This window comes from Anolis carolinensis, unplaced genomic scaffold (assembly GCF_035594765.1).
Source record: "Anolis carolinensis isolate JA03-04 unplaced genomic scaffold, rAnoCar3.1.pri scaffold_13, whole genome shotgun sequence".
NCBI lineage: Eukaryota > Metazoa > Chordata > Lepidosauria > Squamata > Dactyloidae > Anolis > Anolis carolinensis.
Genome location: NW_026943824.1, coordinates 8,030,328 through 8,049,793, shown reverse-complemented (window position 1 = coordinate 8,049,793; position 19,466 = coordinate 8,030,328). Strand labels below are relative to the sequence as shown.

The window sequence follows — 19,466 nt, the reverse complement described above, 5'->3', positions numbered from 1 at the left end:
CGAGTGCCAAATGTGGAATGTCTGTTGGGCTGCAGCCCTTTGCCCCTGGCTCCTGCTCCTCTCGGGTGCCTTCCTAGCAGGCTCTGCAGCTGCTCCCTCCTCCCTGGAAGACCATGGAGAGGGACAGAAAAGTGCTTCAGCTGGTAAAAGCCCTCTTTTCATCCTCCCCCCCCCCCCCCCTTCAAGCAGATTTAGAGAGAAGGGCAAGGGGAGCGATCGGAGCCCAGCTGCCTGCGTTCATGGCACTTAATCTGATTGGAAAGAGAGGATGAAGGCTCTTCCTGGTCCAGATGGCACCCGGCCCTGCCTCCCACCACCCTCTTTCTTTGATTTCTGAGGCATCTTTGCTCAGGCCAAGGGGGAGGTCACCTGCAGGGCTATGGTCAGGCCTTGGCATAAGCAGTGCTCCCTTGCAAAGGCTGCAGAAGGGACTGTGAAAAGGTAAATGGTGAGCTGCTGTTGGATCTGCCCACCAGGATCCCTTGATTCCCACAGTGAAGGACCAGCGGCAGCAGCAATAATGCTGAGGGACAGTCAGCCTCCCTCTCTGCTCAGAGAGAGGGGAAAAGAGAGAAATGGGGGCATAAGCAAATGAAAGTGGGGCACCAATTGGCTCCTCACCCTTCCTTCCCATCTCTGGGAAGGGAGCACTGGACTGGCAGAAGGAGGCAAGGTAATGGCTCATGCTGATATCCCCATCTGCAGCAAGGTAATATGGGGGGGGGGGGAAGAGAGCAGCCGCCACTGTTCTCCAAATTTTTCTCCCAGGCAGAGCTGTCAAGGAAAGGGAAGGATGGCTCTCCACTCTCGCACAGAGTATTCTTCCTCCTTCTCCCCATGAAACCGCACACCAACAAGCAGAAAGTGAATGACTTTCCAGGGTAAGGGATTGCATTGAGACTATGCCAGGGTGCTCTAAAGGCAAGGAGAACTGGGGACCGGCCGGCCTTGCCATGTGCCTCTGCAGCGAAGGAGCACTGCCTTCTCCTGAACTGGCCCCTAGGCAATGCAGCACCAGGCAACTGGGCGTGGCAAGGGAGGATGCGCAGAAGGCCAGGCTCTCTCCCAACAGACCAAACACCAAGATGAAATGTAGAAAGACAAAGACAACAGTGCTGTATTTGGTGGGGGCTGTTCCCTACAAAAGGCTGCAGTGGGCAACCCAGTCTGGAGAGGGAGCCCGTGCTTTGTTCATCTGTGGGGCAGGCAGAGAAGCTCTAGAAAGACTGGGCCCTCTCTTTGGGGCTGGAGAAGGCGCTCCGGAGCAGGTGGCAGTAGACCGCATAGAGTTCCCCTGGGTCAGGCCGGGGGCTAGGCCGGGTGTTGGGGCTCCAGTGCTGGTTATGGGGCGTCTGACGCAGGCAGGCGTCGCTGAATAGGGCCAGGAGGACTTTGTGGGCGGCCCTATGGGGGTCCCCCTCTGACCGGACCATGGCCCTCAGCTCCCGCAGCGTGTGGCCGTTGTAGCGCTTGCTTTCCTCCAAACAGGGTGCCTGTGGTTGCTGCGGTTGCAGCTGGCCTGCCTCCCCGACATGGCGCACTTTCCAGCGCAGGCACCGCAGCTCCTCTCGCACCTCCGCCAGCTCCTGCTCCACCGCCAGGAACTCTTTCCGGGTCACAAGGCCCCTTTTGGGGGAAAGAAGGCAGGTTGGTGGGGGCGGGGGGGAGAGGGACTCTTTACCCTCTGCATTGCCTTGACCAGAGCAGGGGCTTCTATCACTACACTGTTCCTTAGCTAACATTGGAAGGGGCCCAGGGGAGGTGAAGCATCACCACCTCTTACCCCAATATCACCCACAGAGTCAGGGCCTACCACTGCTTCCATTAATGGCTCAGTAGGTCTTGTCGGTGAACAGCTACCATTGAAGAGGGAGAGGCCCCCCAATCCTTTTCCTTATCCCAACCCATTCACCTACCAGTGAGGAGAGGGCAATCCAGGGCTATAAACTTTGCCTGAAGGGGCACTGGGCTGCTAACAGGAGAGATTCAGACCCACTTTGGCCAGAGGCAGGAAAGGCCCTCAAGCACAGGCTGCACCCCCTCCCTGCCTCCTCTTTTCCAATGCGGTCACAGTTGGCCTTTAACAGAGAGGCCTTCCCTGCCCCTGCCCCTTTCTTACCTCTTCAGGTCTCCCTCTTCTGTCCTCAGTTCCAGGTGCTTCTCTGTCCTCTTGGCAGATCCTTCCAGGTGGGGAGTGCCTCTGGGGCATTTAGGAAGGGCCCCTGAGCCATGGCCACCGTGACTGGGAAGGGTGGCAGCCTGGAAGGCCAGCTGGGGTCTGTGGGGAGCGACTGCCTGGAGTACGGGTCTCGCCATCCCTGGGTGCAGAGGGGCTGTGACTCTGGGCTCCTTGGCAGTCGTGTTCGGGGCTCCTGGGGAAACGGCTACTTCTGGTGAAGAGGAGGAGGAGGAGGGCTGGCTGCTGGGCTCAGAGGGCATTGAAGGGGAGGAGGGGGCGGAGGAGGCCGCTGTGTTGGTGGAGGAGCCCCCAGAAAGGGCTGGGGGGAGCCCTCGGCCACTGGCATTGCTCTGCAGGGTCACAGCTGGGTGGTGCGCATTCCTTCAAGAGAACACAATGCGGGAAGGGGCTGTCAGGATCCTCTTTAAGGGCAGGATGAGCCCTTTCCCCAAAGGGATAATAGCCATTAAAAGAGAGGGAGGGAGGGAGGGAGAGAGAGATCTCCAGCCAGGTCAGGTCTTCCCTTCCTCTGGCGGGATCTCTCTAGTTCCACATAGTCAAACTTACAGTGGAGAGACTCCTTTGCATGCGCAACAAGACATTCCTCAGGTGGCAAGGACCCCATGCCCTCCCCACCTCAAAGAAAGCAACCAAAGATGTGGGTGCTAATGCTCCCCATGCCTTTCATGCAGCTCACAAAGCAATCATGCAAAACCATCAGGCCAATGGACCTAATTTCACTGACAATCCCTACCTCCAAAATTGTTCCCCCAGAGAGGCAGCAGAAGGCGGGAGGGCAAGCACCTGGTCAGCCTTGACCCATAGTAACACAGAGCATGCAGGAGGCAATGATGCAGAGCCCATGGGGCAGATTTGGAAACTCCCTCCTCCCCCCCAGTCAGGCATCGGGGCAGGCAGGCACGGAGACCCCCCAGTTCAACCACAGCTCCACGCAGCTCCCCTCACCAGAGGCCAGGATGCCAGCAGCCAATGCCAGGAGTACAGAGAGCCTGCTCTCCAAGGACTGAGCCCAGGAGAAGCGCCATGCGAGAGAAAGCGAATGGGCGAGAGAGTGGCAGAGGGGGACTTACTCTTGGAGGAATGGCCCCAGAGGCCCCCTGGCCCCCTCTCGCCCCCAGCCTCCTCCCTCTCCTCCTCCTCTTCCAGCCTGGAAAAAGAGAACAAACAAGGCCCACCTCCAACCGGACTCAGGGCAGGAAAGAGCCTCAGGCCACAAACTGTCTGTCCTTGGCTCCCCTGGGCCTGATCAAGCCACCTGGACTCTGCAGTCCTTGGAGGCTGCAAGGAAGGAAGGATAGTGCAGAGGGGCTTCTCCAAGCAGAACAGGGAGGGCCCTGGGCAGCACAGTGGCCCCCTCCTCTGCCATGGGCCCTGGGCCATGAATAAAAGGGGAGGCAAGCAGGTAACCTAGGCAGGCTTGTTTTGGTCTGAGCTGTTGTGGGCTTCAACCCACCCAGCCTCTGGAGGCGTCTGCCATTTCACACGGCGCTCCATCGGCGCCTCTGAGGTGGGCAGAAACCCAAGGGATGTAAGAGTGACCCTGGGCCCCTTCTCTGCTTGTCTGTCCATTTCCCCCTCCTCCATTTTATTCTGTCTCATGGAAAGTTCCCTAGCCCTTAATGGATCCGCATTGGGATCACTTTGTTAAGGAAATGCCCAGGATCTGCTACTTCAAGGCAATGAAAGTCCCCTCTGTGCAGAACGACACCCCAAAGCGGTGGAGGGCCTCCAACTCCTTTTGCTAGGAAGGTCCCCCTTCATGTTCAGAACCAGCCCAGGTTCCAAAGGCAGGGCAGCAGCCGGGGAGCATGGTCCCTTTCCCACCCTATGGGCCCTGAAGAAGCATTGCACACACATACAGGCCCATCATACCTTAACTGACAACATTTCGGGGTGCCTTGAAAACACTATGGCCCAGACCAGGCAATGTTTGGCCATCCTCCTTCACACCCCTTTCCCTCTGAGCACATGCCAGGGACAAATTATCAAGTGTCAAATGGGAAGGGACAGCAAGTCTGGGAGCTGCATGGGGGCAGTTATGCATTTCCAGAAACAAACATGAGGAGCCTCCCTCAAATGAGGAAGCCAAGAGCTAAGCACAGTGTTTTAGGGCCTCATAGCAAAGGTTCTGGGCCAGGCGCAAGGGGGAGCCAAAGCCCATAGTTCCCAGCAGGTTCCCCACTTCAGCAGCACACCGGGGGGCCTTGGCCACCCATTCAAAGGCCCCTAGAGATGTGCATGGCCAAGAGACACCCCTCCCCACTGCGCCTCTACAGCCGACTAACCTTCCATGAAAGTACTTGAGGGGCTGGTGATGGGTGACGAAGGGGGGCTCCTCAGGTAAGCCCTGCTCAAAGACCTTGCGCTTGTGCCGGAACTCAATGACAGTTTTGGTGTAGGAGTTGAGGGTGGTGACGGAGGCCGCCATGCAACAGGTGAAGGAGCCCCAGGCCAGGCTGAGCAGAAGGAGAGAGGAAGACCCTCAAGGGCTGGCAGGGACTGCATTCCGACTACTAGTCACCCTGCAAGGCCCTGTTTCCCTCCCTCCCTCCAGACTCACCAGAATGACCAGCCGTAGTCCCAGGAGTGTGGGCGCCAGTCCTCCGGCCCCAGGCTGACCGTCACCTGGAATACCTGTGTGTACATCATGTGGGCCACCATCCCCAGCAACCCTGGCAATAAGTGGGAGGGGGGCAGAGAGAGAGAGAGAGAGATGGGGGACTCCAAAATGTTGGCCTTGCTCCATTGGAGGGAGGAAGAGAAAGCCTCATGGACCCTCTATGGATCCCCCCCAAATGTACCAACCCTTTGCCATATCCCATGGCTGCAAACTGAGCTCAAGATATAAACGCTGCAATTTGCCCTCCTTAAACTCAGGAAGAAGAAGAGGGTGGTCTCCCAGTTGACTGCGGAAGTGTCTCCTTGCATTTCCACTCATTCTCATTCATAACATTTGCCTTCTTGACCACCCTTTGGTGTTGCTTGGCCTCATTTCTACCTGCAAATGGCTGGGGGGGGGGGCTTTTGGGAGGGGGTCATGTACCGGAAAGGACGGTGAAAACGGCTGCAAACGCATTGAGCTTGAGCCCATCGATGACGTTGTTGGAGTGGAGGAGTTCCAGGCACATGAGGCTAAAGCCCACCACCAGGAGGACAATGTACAGCACCTCCGAGACCACTGACAGCCACAGCACTCCTGGCCAGGAAAGGGAGAGAAGAAGGGTCTATTGAGGGGGAGGATGAGGGGCCTATGGGGGAGTGGCTGAGGGTCTCCCTCCCAGGACTCCCCTCCTTCAGGAAGAGAGTCTGTCTGCTCTTGTCGAGGAGAGATGCCACGCTGCCTGCAGACAGGCGCCTCTTACCTTTCTCAGACGCAGGCGCAAGATCAATGAAACTCCGGCATTTCTCACCTTGAAGGGAAAGGAAGAGAAGGGATAATTTGAGGACAGAGTGACCCAAGCATCCATGATGCCTGGCATCTTCCCATTTCTCTCTTTCTCCACAAAAGCATCACATCAGCACACTGCCTCAGAGACCTTCCCTTCCAGAGGGGACCTTGGTAAGTCACACTCTCTCAGCCTCAGAGGTGTGTGGAAATTCATGCCATAGTGAATTCAGGAGCCAGTTCATAAACCCTCCTTCTTACTGTTCTAACTAATGTAATTCATCTCTACATACCCTTTAACATGATACTGGTATCAGATGGAACCCCATTGCTTCCACCTATAAAAACTGTGCAGGTAGGTAAAGGTTTCACCTTGATATTAAGTCTGACTCTGAGGTGGTGCTCATCTCCTTTCTAAGCTGAAGAACCAGCATTGTCCATAGACACCTCCAAGGTCATGTTGCCAGCATGGCTGCAAGGAGCACTGTTACCTTCCTGCAGAATTGATCTACTCACATTTGCAGTTTTTTAAATTGCTAGGTTGGCAGAAGCTAGGCTAACAGTGGGAGATCTTTCGGTCAGCAAGTTCAGCAGCTAAGGAGTTTAATCCGCTGCACTACCAGGGTTCAAGTAGAGACAACAAAAAACTAGCTACTGATAGCCAGTAGTCCTGGTTATGTCAGAAATGCTGCTTGTGTCTTGCTCAATACTTGTTAGCCACTCAGTAACTTGGAAGCTCTTGCTAGAGAATTCAGCAATATCACGTTACATTACAAAGGCAAACCCCTTCTGACGGAGCCCTACCAAGAAAAGCCCACCTTCGGGCAGCCACAGGTTGAGAGCAACTTCAACCACAATGTGAGGGACGGAGGCCTGCAAAGATGATCTTGTCAATGGAAGGAGAGACATCCAAATACTCTCTTAACCAAACTGGCCTGTGTTGCAATAGCTTTGGGGCTGCTCTTTCTCCTGGAAAATACGTTTGTGCCAAAAACCTGTGAGCTTTTGCACCTTCACTGAAAGAGCGTCACGTTTCCTGCGCAAAAGAAGCACGAGGGCTTTTCTTTCCCCCCCAGAAAAAAAACACACGCAGCTGGTGTCATTAACGGAGCCCTGCGTTCTCACTCCGCGGACAAAGACGTACTTCTGGCGCAGAAACGCCCAATTAAAGTGAAGATTTCCGTCCCAGCCCTAATCCTGGATCTTTTTCTACAATGATAATCCCTCGAGTTGGCTGTGGAGGGAACAGGGCTGGAATCTGACTGTCTGGTTAAAAACACAAATCCCAGAGAGCATGTTTCTCTGTCAACAGTGGGGATGATGGGAGTTATGGGCTGCTGCTTGGGGAAAATTGATGCCATTTGGCAGCACTTTGACTGCTGTGGCTCAATGGAAGCTCTAGTTTGGAAAGGCACCAGCCCTCTTTGGCAGAGGCTAAAGACCTCGTGAAACTGCAACACCAAAGGGGCCCTGGGCCTCATGGCCTGAGAGGTCCACTCAGAGGGCATCAGACATTGGTATGGCCTGGCTGAACCAGGGCAAATATACATACATGGAGGAATGGGGGGACATGGCAAACGCCCTACCAGACAGGGCTCACTCCTGCTTGCTTTTGGCTGCTGAGGATTTATCCCTGCTATTTTCGAACATATTGTATAACTGATCTGCTCTGCTCCTAAGCGTTTTAGGCTTAATTTTAGTCTTGGCACAGTCCCTCTCTGTCTGCAAAAGCGGCAGCGGCAAGTGCCTTTTCCCAGCCTCACCGGCCTCTGAACCCAGGACCCCAAACATGGCCACCACACAGTCACCCTCCTTTCTGGTAATCTCTTGCAGAGAGATGAAGAGGGACCCCTTACATAGGGCTTACATTCATTTGAGGGGTAAAGGGCAGCTGGCAATGAGACACCCCAAAGTAGAGTATCTTCCTTTGAGGCAGAAATGGAACCTGCTCTAACGATGCACGTATAGCAGGTATGGGCAAACTTCGGTCCTCACTCCAATTGTTTTGGACTTCAACTCCCACAATTCTTAACAGCCTCCGGCCCTTTCTTTTTATTTATTTATTTATGGCATTTATATCCCACTCTTCTTATCCCAAAGGGGACTCAGGGCGGCTTACATGGGTGGCATTATTTCATGTCCAAACAACAACAACAATTAAAAGCAATTAAGCAACAATTTAAAACAACATATGTAAACATTAGACGACTATTGTGCATCGATCCAAAGCCAGATAATCAGATTCATCAATCCAAAGCCCATGCCAACTATATTGTACAGGTAATTATGCTGAGCCAAATGCTAGCTCCCAAAGCCAAGTTTTCAATTTTTTGGGGGGAAAGACAGGAGGGAAGGAGCCAATCTAATCACACTAGGGAGGAAATTCCATAGCCAAAGGGCCACCACTGAGAAGGCCCTGTCTCTTGTCCTGAAGGTGGTTGGACCGAGAGCAGGGCCTCCCCAAGAGATCATAACCTTGCAGTGGTTCATTTAGATAGGTAAGTTGGGCTAGGGCCGTTCAGGGCTTTAGATACCCTGTTTCCCCTAAAATAAGACATCCCCAGAAAATAAGACCTAGTAGAGGTTTTGCTGAATTGCTAAATATAAGGCCTCCCCTGAAAGTAAGACCTAGCAAAGTTTTTGTTTGGAAGCATGCCCAACGAACAGAACACCAGAGCATGCAGGATCTGTAAATATACGTACCATAGAGTGTTCTACATGGAAATATTGGTAGTAACAAGAAATTCTTGATAGGATTCTGTGATGACCCATGGGCCTTGTAGTCCTGCTCAGGACATTGTAATTCCTGATGAAGATGAAAACTTGGGTTTTTTACCTTCCCAGTCTGAACTGGATTCCTCTCAGCCAGATATTTCCCAGGCAGATCTGGGAACCTTGCACCTGCAAGAAAGTTGTCTCCCAGAAGTATGTCAAACAAGCCCAGAGCCTACTTCTCCCGTATTCTTGCGCCGGGAGTTTTGTAAACAACAGAGAAGTTTGGATTCAGCTTCGCGCAGGAGTGCGAGGATTGCAGCTAAGAATGTGGCCAATTAAGACTGCTTCTCGTGAGAATCTTTGGGGAGTCTCACATCTGGTCTCAGAGTTAGCTTTCGGTTCTGATTCCCAGAGAACTGCTTCGGCGGGAAGCTAGACTCTATTTAGGTGTTTTACCCGCGTAGTAACTTCGCGGAGTCAATTCGTCAGCCTACGGAGCGAGTTGTGTCTGGACAGCGCGCTCCGGTCCAAGCCTCGCTCCTGCTCAAGCCTTGCCTTGCTATCCAGCCTTCGCCTTGCTTCCCAGCCTTTGTTTATCTACGGACTTTGCCTTGTTTCCCAGGATCAATCCTTGCCTTGTTCCACGGATTTATCAAGTTATTCCACGGACCTTGTTCTTGTTCTTAGTTACCTTGTTCCACGTTCAAACCTTGTTTCAAGTATCAAGTTATTTCCTAGCCTCGCTCAAGTTTCATGGACTAAAGGACCTTGTCATCTCCCCTCACTTTGCTTGGCAAAGTGAGTGTTTCGGTTATTGGATTACAACTTTGGACCTTAATATTTCTTATTGGACATTGCTTTTTTGGACTAATTCTGACCTTTCCTGAAAGGTCTAATTCTGGACTATTTTCTACACTTGTTTTTATTAACTTTATATATTCCTACAATAAAGATATTAGATAGATTCTGGCCTCTGTGTATGGTTATTGGTGCTCTGCAGCCTGGGTCGTGACAGTTTGACTCCGCCACCCTAAGCACCAATTAACCTCGGCCAGAATGTCTACCGGAGTCGTACCTGGGCCGAGCGGCCAGCCGATTACCTACACCATCGACAAGGAAGAGGTGGACCGAATCCGTGATAAGCTCAATGCACAGGATGGAGAAATAAGGGGTTTGAAGGAACGCGGAGTTCGTCTTCCGGCCATGGCGTTGCCAACCAAGTTTACTGGAGAAGCTTCTAAGGTTCATGTCTTCCGTCGCCAATGTCAAGCTTATCTGGAGGCCCGTGCTGCCGAGTTTCCCCAAGAAGACATCAAAGTGGCATGGGTTTACAGTCTTCTAGACGGGCCAGCGGCCAGCTGGGCGACGGCACTGTTCGACCAAGCCTCTCCACACCTAAGATCAGCGCAACACTTCTTGGACCACCTCAAGGAGACTTGGGGAATCGAGGACAATTTGGAGGCAGCCGGTCACAAACTCCGTCGCCTTTTCCAAGGAGACAGACCTATGTCTCAGTATATAGCCGAGTTCCGAGTGCTGGCCCACAACACCGGCTGGAACGATGTAGCCCTCAGGGGACAATTCCGGGAGGGTCTCAACATTGAAATGCTGGAAGAAATCTCCAAGGTGGATCCTCCCCAGACCCTCGAGGCACTCATTGATCAATGTTTACGGGCTGAAGTCATGATTGCCAACAGGAAACAGTGGGTTCGAGGCCAGGGCAGTAGAGCCGGGGCAAAACCCCCCGCTCCCGCCAGCGTTCAGCCACGTCCGGTGTGGAGACCCCCACCGCCAACCCCATACCCCAGAGGAGGCGAGGAGGTGCCGATGCAGTTGGGCAATGTGCGTCCCAGACTAGATGCCGCCGAGAAGGCCCGTCGTCAACGCTTAAACCTCTGCTGGTACTGCGGGAACGGGGGCCACTTCGCCAGAGAGTGCCCAGCCAAAGGGAAGCCTGCCGCCCGTCTTGCGGCGGCGTCCTCCACGGAGACGAAGGCGTCTGAGCCGACTGGCACACAGCCGGCGGGGGAAGCCAACGACCGGGTGTAGAGAGGCTCGCCAACCCGGTCAAAAAATCCATCCAAGAGCCGCCAACCGGGGTCCTGTTCCTTCTCGTGGTCACATTATGGTCAGCAAAAAGGGGACCCGTCATGATCCACGCCATGATAGACTCTGGAGCTACCAACAATTTCATCGATAGAGAGTATGCCGACTCTCTGGGATTACAATATCATGATTTCAAGAATGCCCGTGTGGTGCAAGCCATAGACGGCCGTCCCCTCAAGACGGGCCCCGTAAGTCAGTGGTCGGAACCCACCAGGATGTGGATAAGGGAACATATGGAAGAGATTTCCTTCTTTGTTACCGAGGTCCCCCATTTCCCTGTGATTTTGGGAATTCCATGGCTGACTCTCCACGACCCTAACATCTCCTGGTCCAACAGAGAACTGCAGTTTGCTTCACCGTACTGCCAAAACCATTGCCTCGTAGCCAAGGTATGCCATGCCACAGACACCGAGCCCATCATCACCTTGCCAAAGAAGTACTCCGAGTATTGGGATGTATTCAATGAGAAAGAAGCCGAAAAATTACCCCCACATAGACCTTATGACTGTGCCATTGACTTGGTGGAGGGGGCCCCGATCCCGCGAGGGCATCTCTACTCCCTGACTGAACCAGAGCAAGAAGCTCTCAGGGAATTCCTAGAGACAAACCTTCGCAAGGGATTCATCAGACCCTCTCAATCCCCAGCCGCCTCCCCAGTGATGTTTGTGAAGAAGAAGTCAGGGGAACTACGCTTGGTGGTGGACTACAGAGCATTGAACAATATCACCAAGCGGAACAGCTATCCCCTGCCTTTAATCTCGGATCTACTGGATCGGCTTCGAGGAGCCAAGGTTTACACCAAGCTGGATCTTCGGGGGGCTTACAACTTAGTTCGCATCAGGGAAGGGGACGAGTGGAAGACCGCCTTCCAGACCAAATTCGGATTATTTGAGTCCCGAGTTATGAATTTCGGTTTATGCGGAGCCCCCGCAACGTTCCAGCATTTTGTCAATGACATTTTTCAGGACTATCTAGACAGGTTCTTGATAATCTACCTGGACGATTTTTTGGTGTTTTCCAGATCACAATCAGAACATGAGAACCACGTCAAAATGGTGTTACAACGATTGCGGGATCATGGACTTTATGCCAAGCTGGAAAAATGCGCTTTTGATCTACAAGAGGTAGATTTCCTTGGTTACCGCATCTCGCCTCTAGGGCTTTCCATGGATCCAGCCAAAGTTTCAGCAGTATTGGAATGGCGGGCGCCAACTAACAAGAAAGAGGTGCAGCGTTTCTTGGGGTTCGCGAACTACTACCGCAAGTTCATTCCAGATTTTGCCCGCTGGTCCGACCCCATCACTAGCTGCATCCGTGGAAAGCAGCCTTTCCGCTGGACTGATCAAGCAGAGAAAGGGTTCCAGCAACTAAAGAAACTATTCACCTCCCAGCCAATTCTACAGCACCCAAATCCTGGAACCCCTTTTGTGGTGCAAGCGGACGCCTCTGATGTGGCAATTGGGGCTGTACTCTTACAACCGGTGGGAGATCACCTCCACCCCTGTGCCTTTTATTCTCGTCAACTAACCACACCAGAGAGGAATTACACCATTTGGGAAAAAGAACTACTGGCCATAAAGGCAGCCTTTGAAACTTGGAGACATTGGCTAGAAGGGGCCAAATTTCCCATTGAAGTCCACACTGATCATCGTAATCTAGAACATCTAAGAACTGCCCGCAAACTAAATCAGAGGCAGCAACGTTGGGCTTTATTCTTTGAACGTTTCAACTTCCAGATCCATTATGTGACCCCAGCCCAAACCAAGCAAGCAGACGCCCTGTCACGTAAACCGGAATACGCTGCAGGACGCAAGGAGACCTTTGAATCCCAACTGCTACAACCTGAGAACTTTGCCACGCTCACGGTGGGGAACACCAAATCCATTCCCATTGGTTCAACTTCCCCTACTCCAGGACCCATCTGTGCTCAAGAAATCAGGGCTAGTCAGCAAGCAGATGCCTGGGCGCAGGACCAACTTCGCCAAGGTCTGCATTTCCCCTTTTCGCTTAAAGATGGGCTGCTCTGCTATAGAAATCATGTTTATATCCCACCCGGACCGGGCAGGGAAAAAGCGCTTCGTCTGTGTCATGACTGCAAACCAGCAGGACACTTCGGACTATTTAAAACTATGCATTTGATCCTAAGGGATTTTTGGTGGCCCAAGATCCGCAAGGATGTGGAAAAATATGTCAACACCTGCCCAGTATGCCAGCGCTCCAAGATACGAAGGGAGAAGCCCTCAGGGCTTTTACACCCCCTTCCTACCCCATCTCGCCCATGGGAAATAATTTCCGCGGATTTCATCACTGACCTACCACCTTCCTGTGGATTCACCACGATCTTAGTGGTGGTGGACCTATTCACCAAGTTAGCCCATTTCATTCCCTGCGAAGGCCTCCCCACGGCCAAGGAAACTGCGGATCTATTTCTTCAACATGTTTTCAGACTACATGGATTGCCCAAGAGTTTAGTCACAGACCGTGGATCTCAATTCACCTCTCGTTTTTGGAAGGCACTACAAAAACTATTGGGCATAGACTCTCGCTTATCTTCAGCTCATCATCCCCAAACAGATGGGCAAACGGAGCGCACCAATGCCACTTTGGAGCAGTATCTTCGCTGTTATGTAAACTATCAACAGGACAATTGGGCTTCTCTGTTACCACTGTCTGAGTTTGCCTACAACAATGGAGTTCAAGCTTCTACAAAAGAAACGCCGTTCTTTGCAAACTACGGCTTCCATCCACGTTTCTTTCCCCCTGTCATTGAAACTTCAGAGGTTCCCGCAGCAGAGGATTGGCTGCAGGAACTCACAGCGGTGCAACAACTTTTGCTCCAGCAACTGGACCAAGCCAAGGAGGACTATAAACGCCACGCTGACAAACATCGCCAGCCGGGCCCTGAAATCAAGGTAGGAGATCGGGTTTTCCTGTCCACTCGCTTTCTGCCCTCCCACCGCCCTTGCCGGAAGTTAGATGCCCGTTTCATTGGTCCCTATCCAGTGGTGGCGCAATTAAACCCCGTGACTTTCAAACTCCAACTTCCGCGTTCAATGCGCATTCACCCAGTGTTTCACCGTTCCCTGCTCCTTCCGGCGGATGGTGTGCGACCTGATACAGACCAACCGGCCCCCCCTCCTGTTTTGATGAATGGGGAGGAGGAGTTCGAGGTTGAGGACATTTTGGATTCTCGCTTTCACCGCCGCCGCCTACAATATCTCATTGACTGGGTGGGTTTTGGCCCTGAGGAACGCTCTTGGGAAGACGCCTCCACAGTCCATGCTCCTGATCTAACCCGTCGCTTTCATCAGACCTATCCCACCAAACCGCGACCTCGCGCCTCGGGGAGAGGGCCCCAGTTTGGGAGGGGCCTTGAGGAGGGGGATAGTGTGATGACCCATGGGCCTTGTAGTCCTGCTCAGGACATTGTAATTCCTGATGAAGATGAAAACTTGGGTTTTTTACCTTCCCAGTCTGAACTGGATTCCTCTCAGCCAGATATTTCCCAGGCAGATCTGGGAACCTTGCACCTGCAAGAAAGTTGTCTCCCAGAAGTATGTCAAACAAGCCCAGAGCCTACTTCTCCCGTATTCTTGCGCCGGGAGTTTTGTAAACAACAGAGAAGTTTGGATTCAGCTTCGCGCAGGAGTGCGAGGATTGCAGCTAAGAATGTGGCCAATTAAGACTGCTTCTCGTGAGAATCTTTGGGGAGTCTCACATCTGGTCTCAGAGTTAGCTTTCGGTTCTGATTCCCAGAGAACTGCTTCGGCGGGAAGCTAGACTCTATTTAGGTGTTTTACCCGCGTAGTAACTTCGCGGAGTCAATTCGTCAGCCTACGGAGCGAGTTGTGTCTGGACAGCGCGCTCCGGTCCAAGCCTCGCTCCTGCTCAAGCCTTGCCTTGCTATCCAGCCTTCGCCTTGCTTCCCAGCCTTTGTTTATCTACGGACTTTGCCTTGTTTCCCAGGATCAATCCTTGCCTTGTTCCACGGATTTATCAAGTTATTCCACGGACCTTGTTCTTGTTCTTAGTTACCTTGTTCCACGTTCAAACCTTGTTTCAAGTATCAAGTTATTTCCTAGCCTCGCTCAAGTTTCATGGACTAAAGGACCTTGTCATCTCCCCTCACTTTGCTTGGCAAAGTGAGTGTTTCGGTTATTGGATTACAACTTTGGACCTTAATATTTCTTATTGGACATTGCTTTTTTGGACTAATTCTGACCTTTCCTGAAAGGTCTAATTCTGGACTATTTTCTACACTTGTTTTTATTAACTTTATATATTCCTACAATAAAGATATTAGATAGATTCTGGCCTCTGTGTATGGTTATTGGTGCTCTGCAGCCTGGGTCGTGACAGATTCACAGTTTGTCTGGTTATGCTGCTTTGTGATAACAACTACTGTACAGTATATAATAAATGTTCATTTTTTGTTCAACAATAAATGTGAATTCTTCTTCATGGAAAAATAAGACATCCCCTGAAAATAAGACCTAGTGCATCTTTGGGAGCAAAACTTAATATAAGACACTGTCTTATTTTTGGGGAAACACGGTGTGTATATATATATGTATATATATATATATATAAAATTTAATATATAATAATTATAACATATTGTATATATATAATATTCATAATATTATATTGTAATGCGATATACTAATGCAATATACTAATAATACTTATAATATTAATTATATATTATATTTTACGTGTAATATTACTAATAATATTACAATATATTGATATAGTACAATATAGTAATTTATTACTAGGATTGTACTATGCTAATAATATAATATTGTATATAAATTTAATTTGTAAGCTGCTCTGAGTCCCCTTTGGGGTGAGAAGGGCGGCATATAAATGTAGCAAATAAATAATAATAAATAAATAACGCCAGGACATTGAATTGTGCTCGGTAGCAAACCTACTGGCACAACAGAGGGGTTGTGTGCTCCCTGTATGCTGCTCCCGTTAGCCGTACGTTGGACTAGCCAAAGCTTTTAAACAGTCTTCAAAGGCAGCCCCACATAAAGTGCGTTGCAGTAGTCTATGCAAGATGTAACCAGTGCGTGGACCACTGTGGCCAAGTGTGGCTTCTCAAAGCACCAGCGTAGACTCATATAATGCAGCTAAAGTTGGGTTCTATGATTGTACATCAGGCCTGGGCCAACTTGGGTCCTTCTTGAGGTGTTTTGGACTTCAACTCCCAGCATGCCTCACAGCCTCAGGCCCCTTCCTTTTCCCCCTCAGCCGCTTAAGCGGCTGAGGGGGAAAAGGAAAGGGCCTGAGGCTGTGAGGCATGCTGGGAGTTGAAGTCCAAAACACCTCAAGAAGGACCCAAGTTGGCCCAGGCCTGATTTATAGGCCTCATGGGCCGCTCCCGCTCCATTCCTCTCCTCACCGGGGTCGTTGATGTTCTCCTCACAGGAGTACCAAATCCCGGCGTGGAAGTAGCGGAAGAGGAAGCGGTCGTCGCCGGTCTCCCAGCTGTAGTGGACCACGCTGTCGGAGGGCCCGTGCGGGGCCGAGGCGTTGGCGCTGCCGTTGCCATGGAGACGCGCCGCCGCCGCCTCCTCCTCCTCCCGGTAGCCATAGTCGAGGCAGTTGGTGCGCGCGAGGGGCCCGCAGGTGGGCTTGGGCACGCGCTGGGTGCCCTCGCACCAGTGGGTGGTGCCAAAGGCGGTGGCCGAGAAGAGCAGCGCCAGCAGGTTCAGGCCCACCGCCAGCAGCGCCCGCCCGCGCCGGCCCCCCCAGGGAGAGGCCGCAGACGGGGCTGAGGGGGCCCCGACGTGGCCCGCCCCCGCGGTCATGCCGCCGGGCCCGAGGCCTTCGGGAGGAATAAGAAGAGCAGCGCCATCGCTGAGGAGAAAGACGGTGAGGAGAACACTCACGGACTGACTGACGGACTGACCGTCTGAGGGGGAGGAGCCACGGCAAGCCCCGCCCACCGAAGCCTAGCTCTGAGGGAGGCCTTCGCGCTACAAGTGTTTTGGACTCCAACTCCCAGAAGCCCCCACCGCTTGCGTCCAATGAGCAGGCATTCTGGGAGACTGAGTCCAAAACACTTGTTGTTGTCCAAGCCTTCAGAATTTCAGAGTTCTACACTATTTTACTCTCTGGACGTTTAGTTATTATTATTGCCATGGTTTTTATTCATAGAGTCATAGAATCATAGAATTGGTTTTTATTCATAGAGTCATAGAATCATAGAGATGGCCTCATGGGCCATCCAATCCAACCCCCTGCCGAAGCAGAAAATGTCATTCAAAGCACCCCTGACAGATGGCCATCCACCTTCTGCTTAAAAGCCTCCAAAGAAGGAGCCTCCATCACACTCCGGGGCAGAGAGTTCCACTGCTGAACAGCTGCTTCACACATTCTGGTATGTTTTTATTGTTTTATGTAGTTATAATGTTTTAATTGATTGTTCTGTGTTTTAACTTCTTTTGTTGGGCTTGTCTCCATGTGAGCCGCCCCAAGTCCTGAATAATAATATTATTGTTGTAGTTATTATTATTATTATCACTGGGTTGCTGTGCGTTTTTCCAGGCTGTCTGGCCATGCTTCGAAAAGCATTCCCTCCTGACGTTTCTATGGCCAGCATCCTCAGAGGTTGTGAGGTCTGTTGGGTTGGGTTTCATCCCTGTACTGCACAAGTCTCTTGTGTCATCAAGTTTCCAGTCCTCAATGACTAAAAAAAAGGTAAAGGTTTACCCCTTGAAATTAAGTCATGTTGTGTCTGAGCTGCTGAACTTGCTGACCAAAAGGTCGGCGGTTCAAATCCGGAGAGCGGGTGAGCTCCCGCTGTTAGCTCCAGCTAACTGCCACCTAGCATTTCAAAAACATGCAAATGTGTGTAGATCAGAGGGTTGTTGTATGTCTTTCGGGCTGTGTGGCCATGTTCCAGAAGTATTCTCTCCTGACGTTTCGCCCACATCTATGGCAGGCATCCTCAGAGGTTGCCTACCATAGATGTGGGCGAAACGTCAGGAGAGAATACTTCTGGAACATAGCCACACAGCCCGAAAGACATACAACAACCCTGTGATCCTGGCCATGAAAGCCTTCGACAACACATGTGTGTAGATCAATAGGCATCGCTCCGGAGGGAAGATAACAGCACTCCATGCAGTCATGCCTATGGCCACATGACCTTGGAGGTGTCTGTGGACAACGCCAGCTCTTTGGCTTAGAAATGGAGATGAGCACCAACCCCCAGAGTCGGACATGACTGAACTTAATGTCAGGGGAAAGCCTTTACCTTAACCATTCAAAATATTCAATATTAGCATTGAATAGCCATTGAAGCTGCAAGGCCATTGTGCTAATCAAGATGGCCAATTGCAAAACTCACACTTGCCTCCCCAAGGAGATTAGGCAGGCCCCCACATTGCCCTCCTTTCACAGGGATTTGAAAACCTGGATGTTCCAACAAGTTACCCAGAATGATTAGTCCCCAGGCCCAGTTCCCAGTTAGCCAGATAACATTCTGTCCTGCACTTTATCCACTCCCTCACCCTTTGATTTGATTTGCAGTAGCCCATGCCCATGCCCTTCGAGGCAGCTTCCTCCCATCTCGCAAAAGAAACCAGCCAAAAGTCAAAGTGCATCAGAAGTCAAGGGTTTTCTTTATTAGGTTCTCTTTGTGAGGCTTTGTGGGCCGGAGGGGGCCCTCTCTCTGCCGGGGATGGGGGTCTTCGTCTTTAGCGGTACTGGGCGATCAGGACCCTGCCGATGCTGGTGAAACACTTGTCGAGGGCGAGGATGAACTCTGGCTTCAAGGGACCCCGGTTGTGGGCGGCGATGGTCACCAGGAGGCAGTGGCCCAGGAGCTGTAAGAGGGAGAAGGGGAGATAGGGGTCAGGAAGGAGGGGAGGGTGTCTGAGCAGAGCAAGAGATGAACACGAGCCCACAGGGCAGGCATGGGGAACTTGGGCCTTCCAGGTATTTTGGACTTTAACTCCCACCATCCCTAACAGCCTCAGGCCCCTTCCTTTCCCCCCCTCAGCCGCTTAAGAGACCACATGGGCTATCTAGTCAAACCCCTTTGCCATACAGGAAAAACACAATATCTCTGACAGATAGCCATCCAGGCTCTGTTTAAAACTTTCCAAGGAAGGAGCTTCCATCACACTCCGGGGCAGAGAGTTTCACTGTTGAAAGCTATCTGAAAGGATGTCCCATTGAGGAGGAACAGAGAAAGTTTGTGTCCTGCTGGTTTGGAAAGGAGGACACTAGAGAGCAATGGATTTGAATTAGAGAAAGAAAAAAATCCACCCCAACATGGGGAAGAACTTCCTGACGGGTAAGAAGAGCTGTTCAGCAGTGTGATGGACTCTGGAAGCTTTTTGACCACTTGCGGAGGGGGCTTGGATGTTGTCCTCCTGCCTGGCAGAAGGGTTGGGCTGCATGGCCCTTGGGGGACCCCATCCAACCCCCACCTTCCCCTCCTGTTGCTACTCACCGGGAAGTTGACAGGGTCAACACGGAGCTTCTCGGCATGGAGGTCGGCCAGCTTGGCAAGGGCACCGGCAATGTCGTCCAGGTTGTTGACAGCCTGCGTGATGGCCTCCACCACCTTCTTGCCATGCGCCTTTATCTGCGCCGAGCCAGGACTCATGTCATAGTGCGGGAAGTAGGTCTTGGTGGTGTGGTGCGCAGCAAAGAGCCTGAGGACAAGGAGAAGGGGAAACCTCCATTAGTAGGCAAGAAAGACCCCAATACCTTGCAGACCCTGATGTAGAGAGAAATGGGGGCCTCCTCTTACCTGGTCAGGGCCTCGGCCCCATAGAGCTCTGGGTTGCTGCTCACATGGCCCCAGATGGCCCGGATGTGGTTCTTGTCGTCCTCAGTCAGCATCCTGCAGCCTGGCAAAGACTCCTCTGGTGGACCTCTAGGGCCGAGAGCCCCTTTTATGGGTGAAGGGGAGCCTGGCCACACCCCTCCCTCCCTGGACACACCTCCTCCCTAGTGGAGGACAGGAGCCAATGGGGAGGAGGCAGGGAACACATCTGGCTGAAAGGACCCCCCCCCCCCCCCACACACACACAC

General features: G+C 52.0%; 2 protein-coding genes across 5 annotated transcripts; both read right to left on the bottom strand.

Annotated features, from left to right (window-relative positions):
* Positions 1-1,093: 1,093 nt before the first annotated feature.
* Positions 1,094-16,358, bottom strand: gsg1l (GSG1 like). 4 transcript variants are annotated; one of them, XM_008123238.3, is made up of 7 exons: positions 15,817-16,358; positions 5,563-5,610; positions 5,244-5,396; positions 4,761-4,872; positions 4,486-4,656; positions 2,120-2,560; positions 1,094-1,626 (listed from the first exon to the last, which is right to left on the bottom strand). In XM_008123238.3, the coding sequence occupies exons 1-7, from the start codon at positions 16,223-16,225 to the stop codon at positions 1,218-1,220; spliced, it is 1,743 nt and encodes a 580-aa protein (XP_008121445.2). In that variant the 5' UTR covers positions 16,226-16,358; the 3' UTR covers positions 1,094-1,217. The 4 variants fall into 4 exon arrangements, with proteins under 4 accessions (XP_008121445.2, XP_062820489.1, XP_008121446.2 ...); XM_062964420.1 differs by lacking the exon at positions 1,094-1,626 and adding an exon at positions 3,271-3,347 and having other exon boundaries at positions 2,402-2,560; positions 15,817-16,354; XM_062964419.1 differs by lacking the exon at positions 4,486-4,656 and having other exon boundaries at positions 15,817-16,349.
* A 1,662-nt stretch (positions 16,359-18,020) lies between these two features.
* On the bottom strand, positions 18,021-19,338 carry LOC134294182 (hemoglobin subunit alpha-1-like). The gene is made up of 3 exons (XM_062964425.1): positions 19,183-19,338; positions 18,880-19,084; positions 18,021-18,247 (listed from the first exon to the last, which is right to left on the bottom strand). Exons 1-3 carry the CDS (start codon positions 19,272-19,274, stop codon positions 18,119-18,121), a joined length of 426 nt encoding a protein of 141 aa, XP_062820495.1. The 5' UTR covers positions 19,275-19,338; the 3' UTR covers positions 18,021-18,118.
* Between the last annotated feature and the right edge of the window lie 128 nt (positions 19,339-19,466).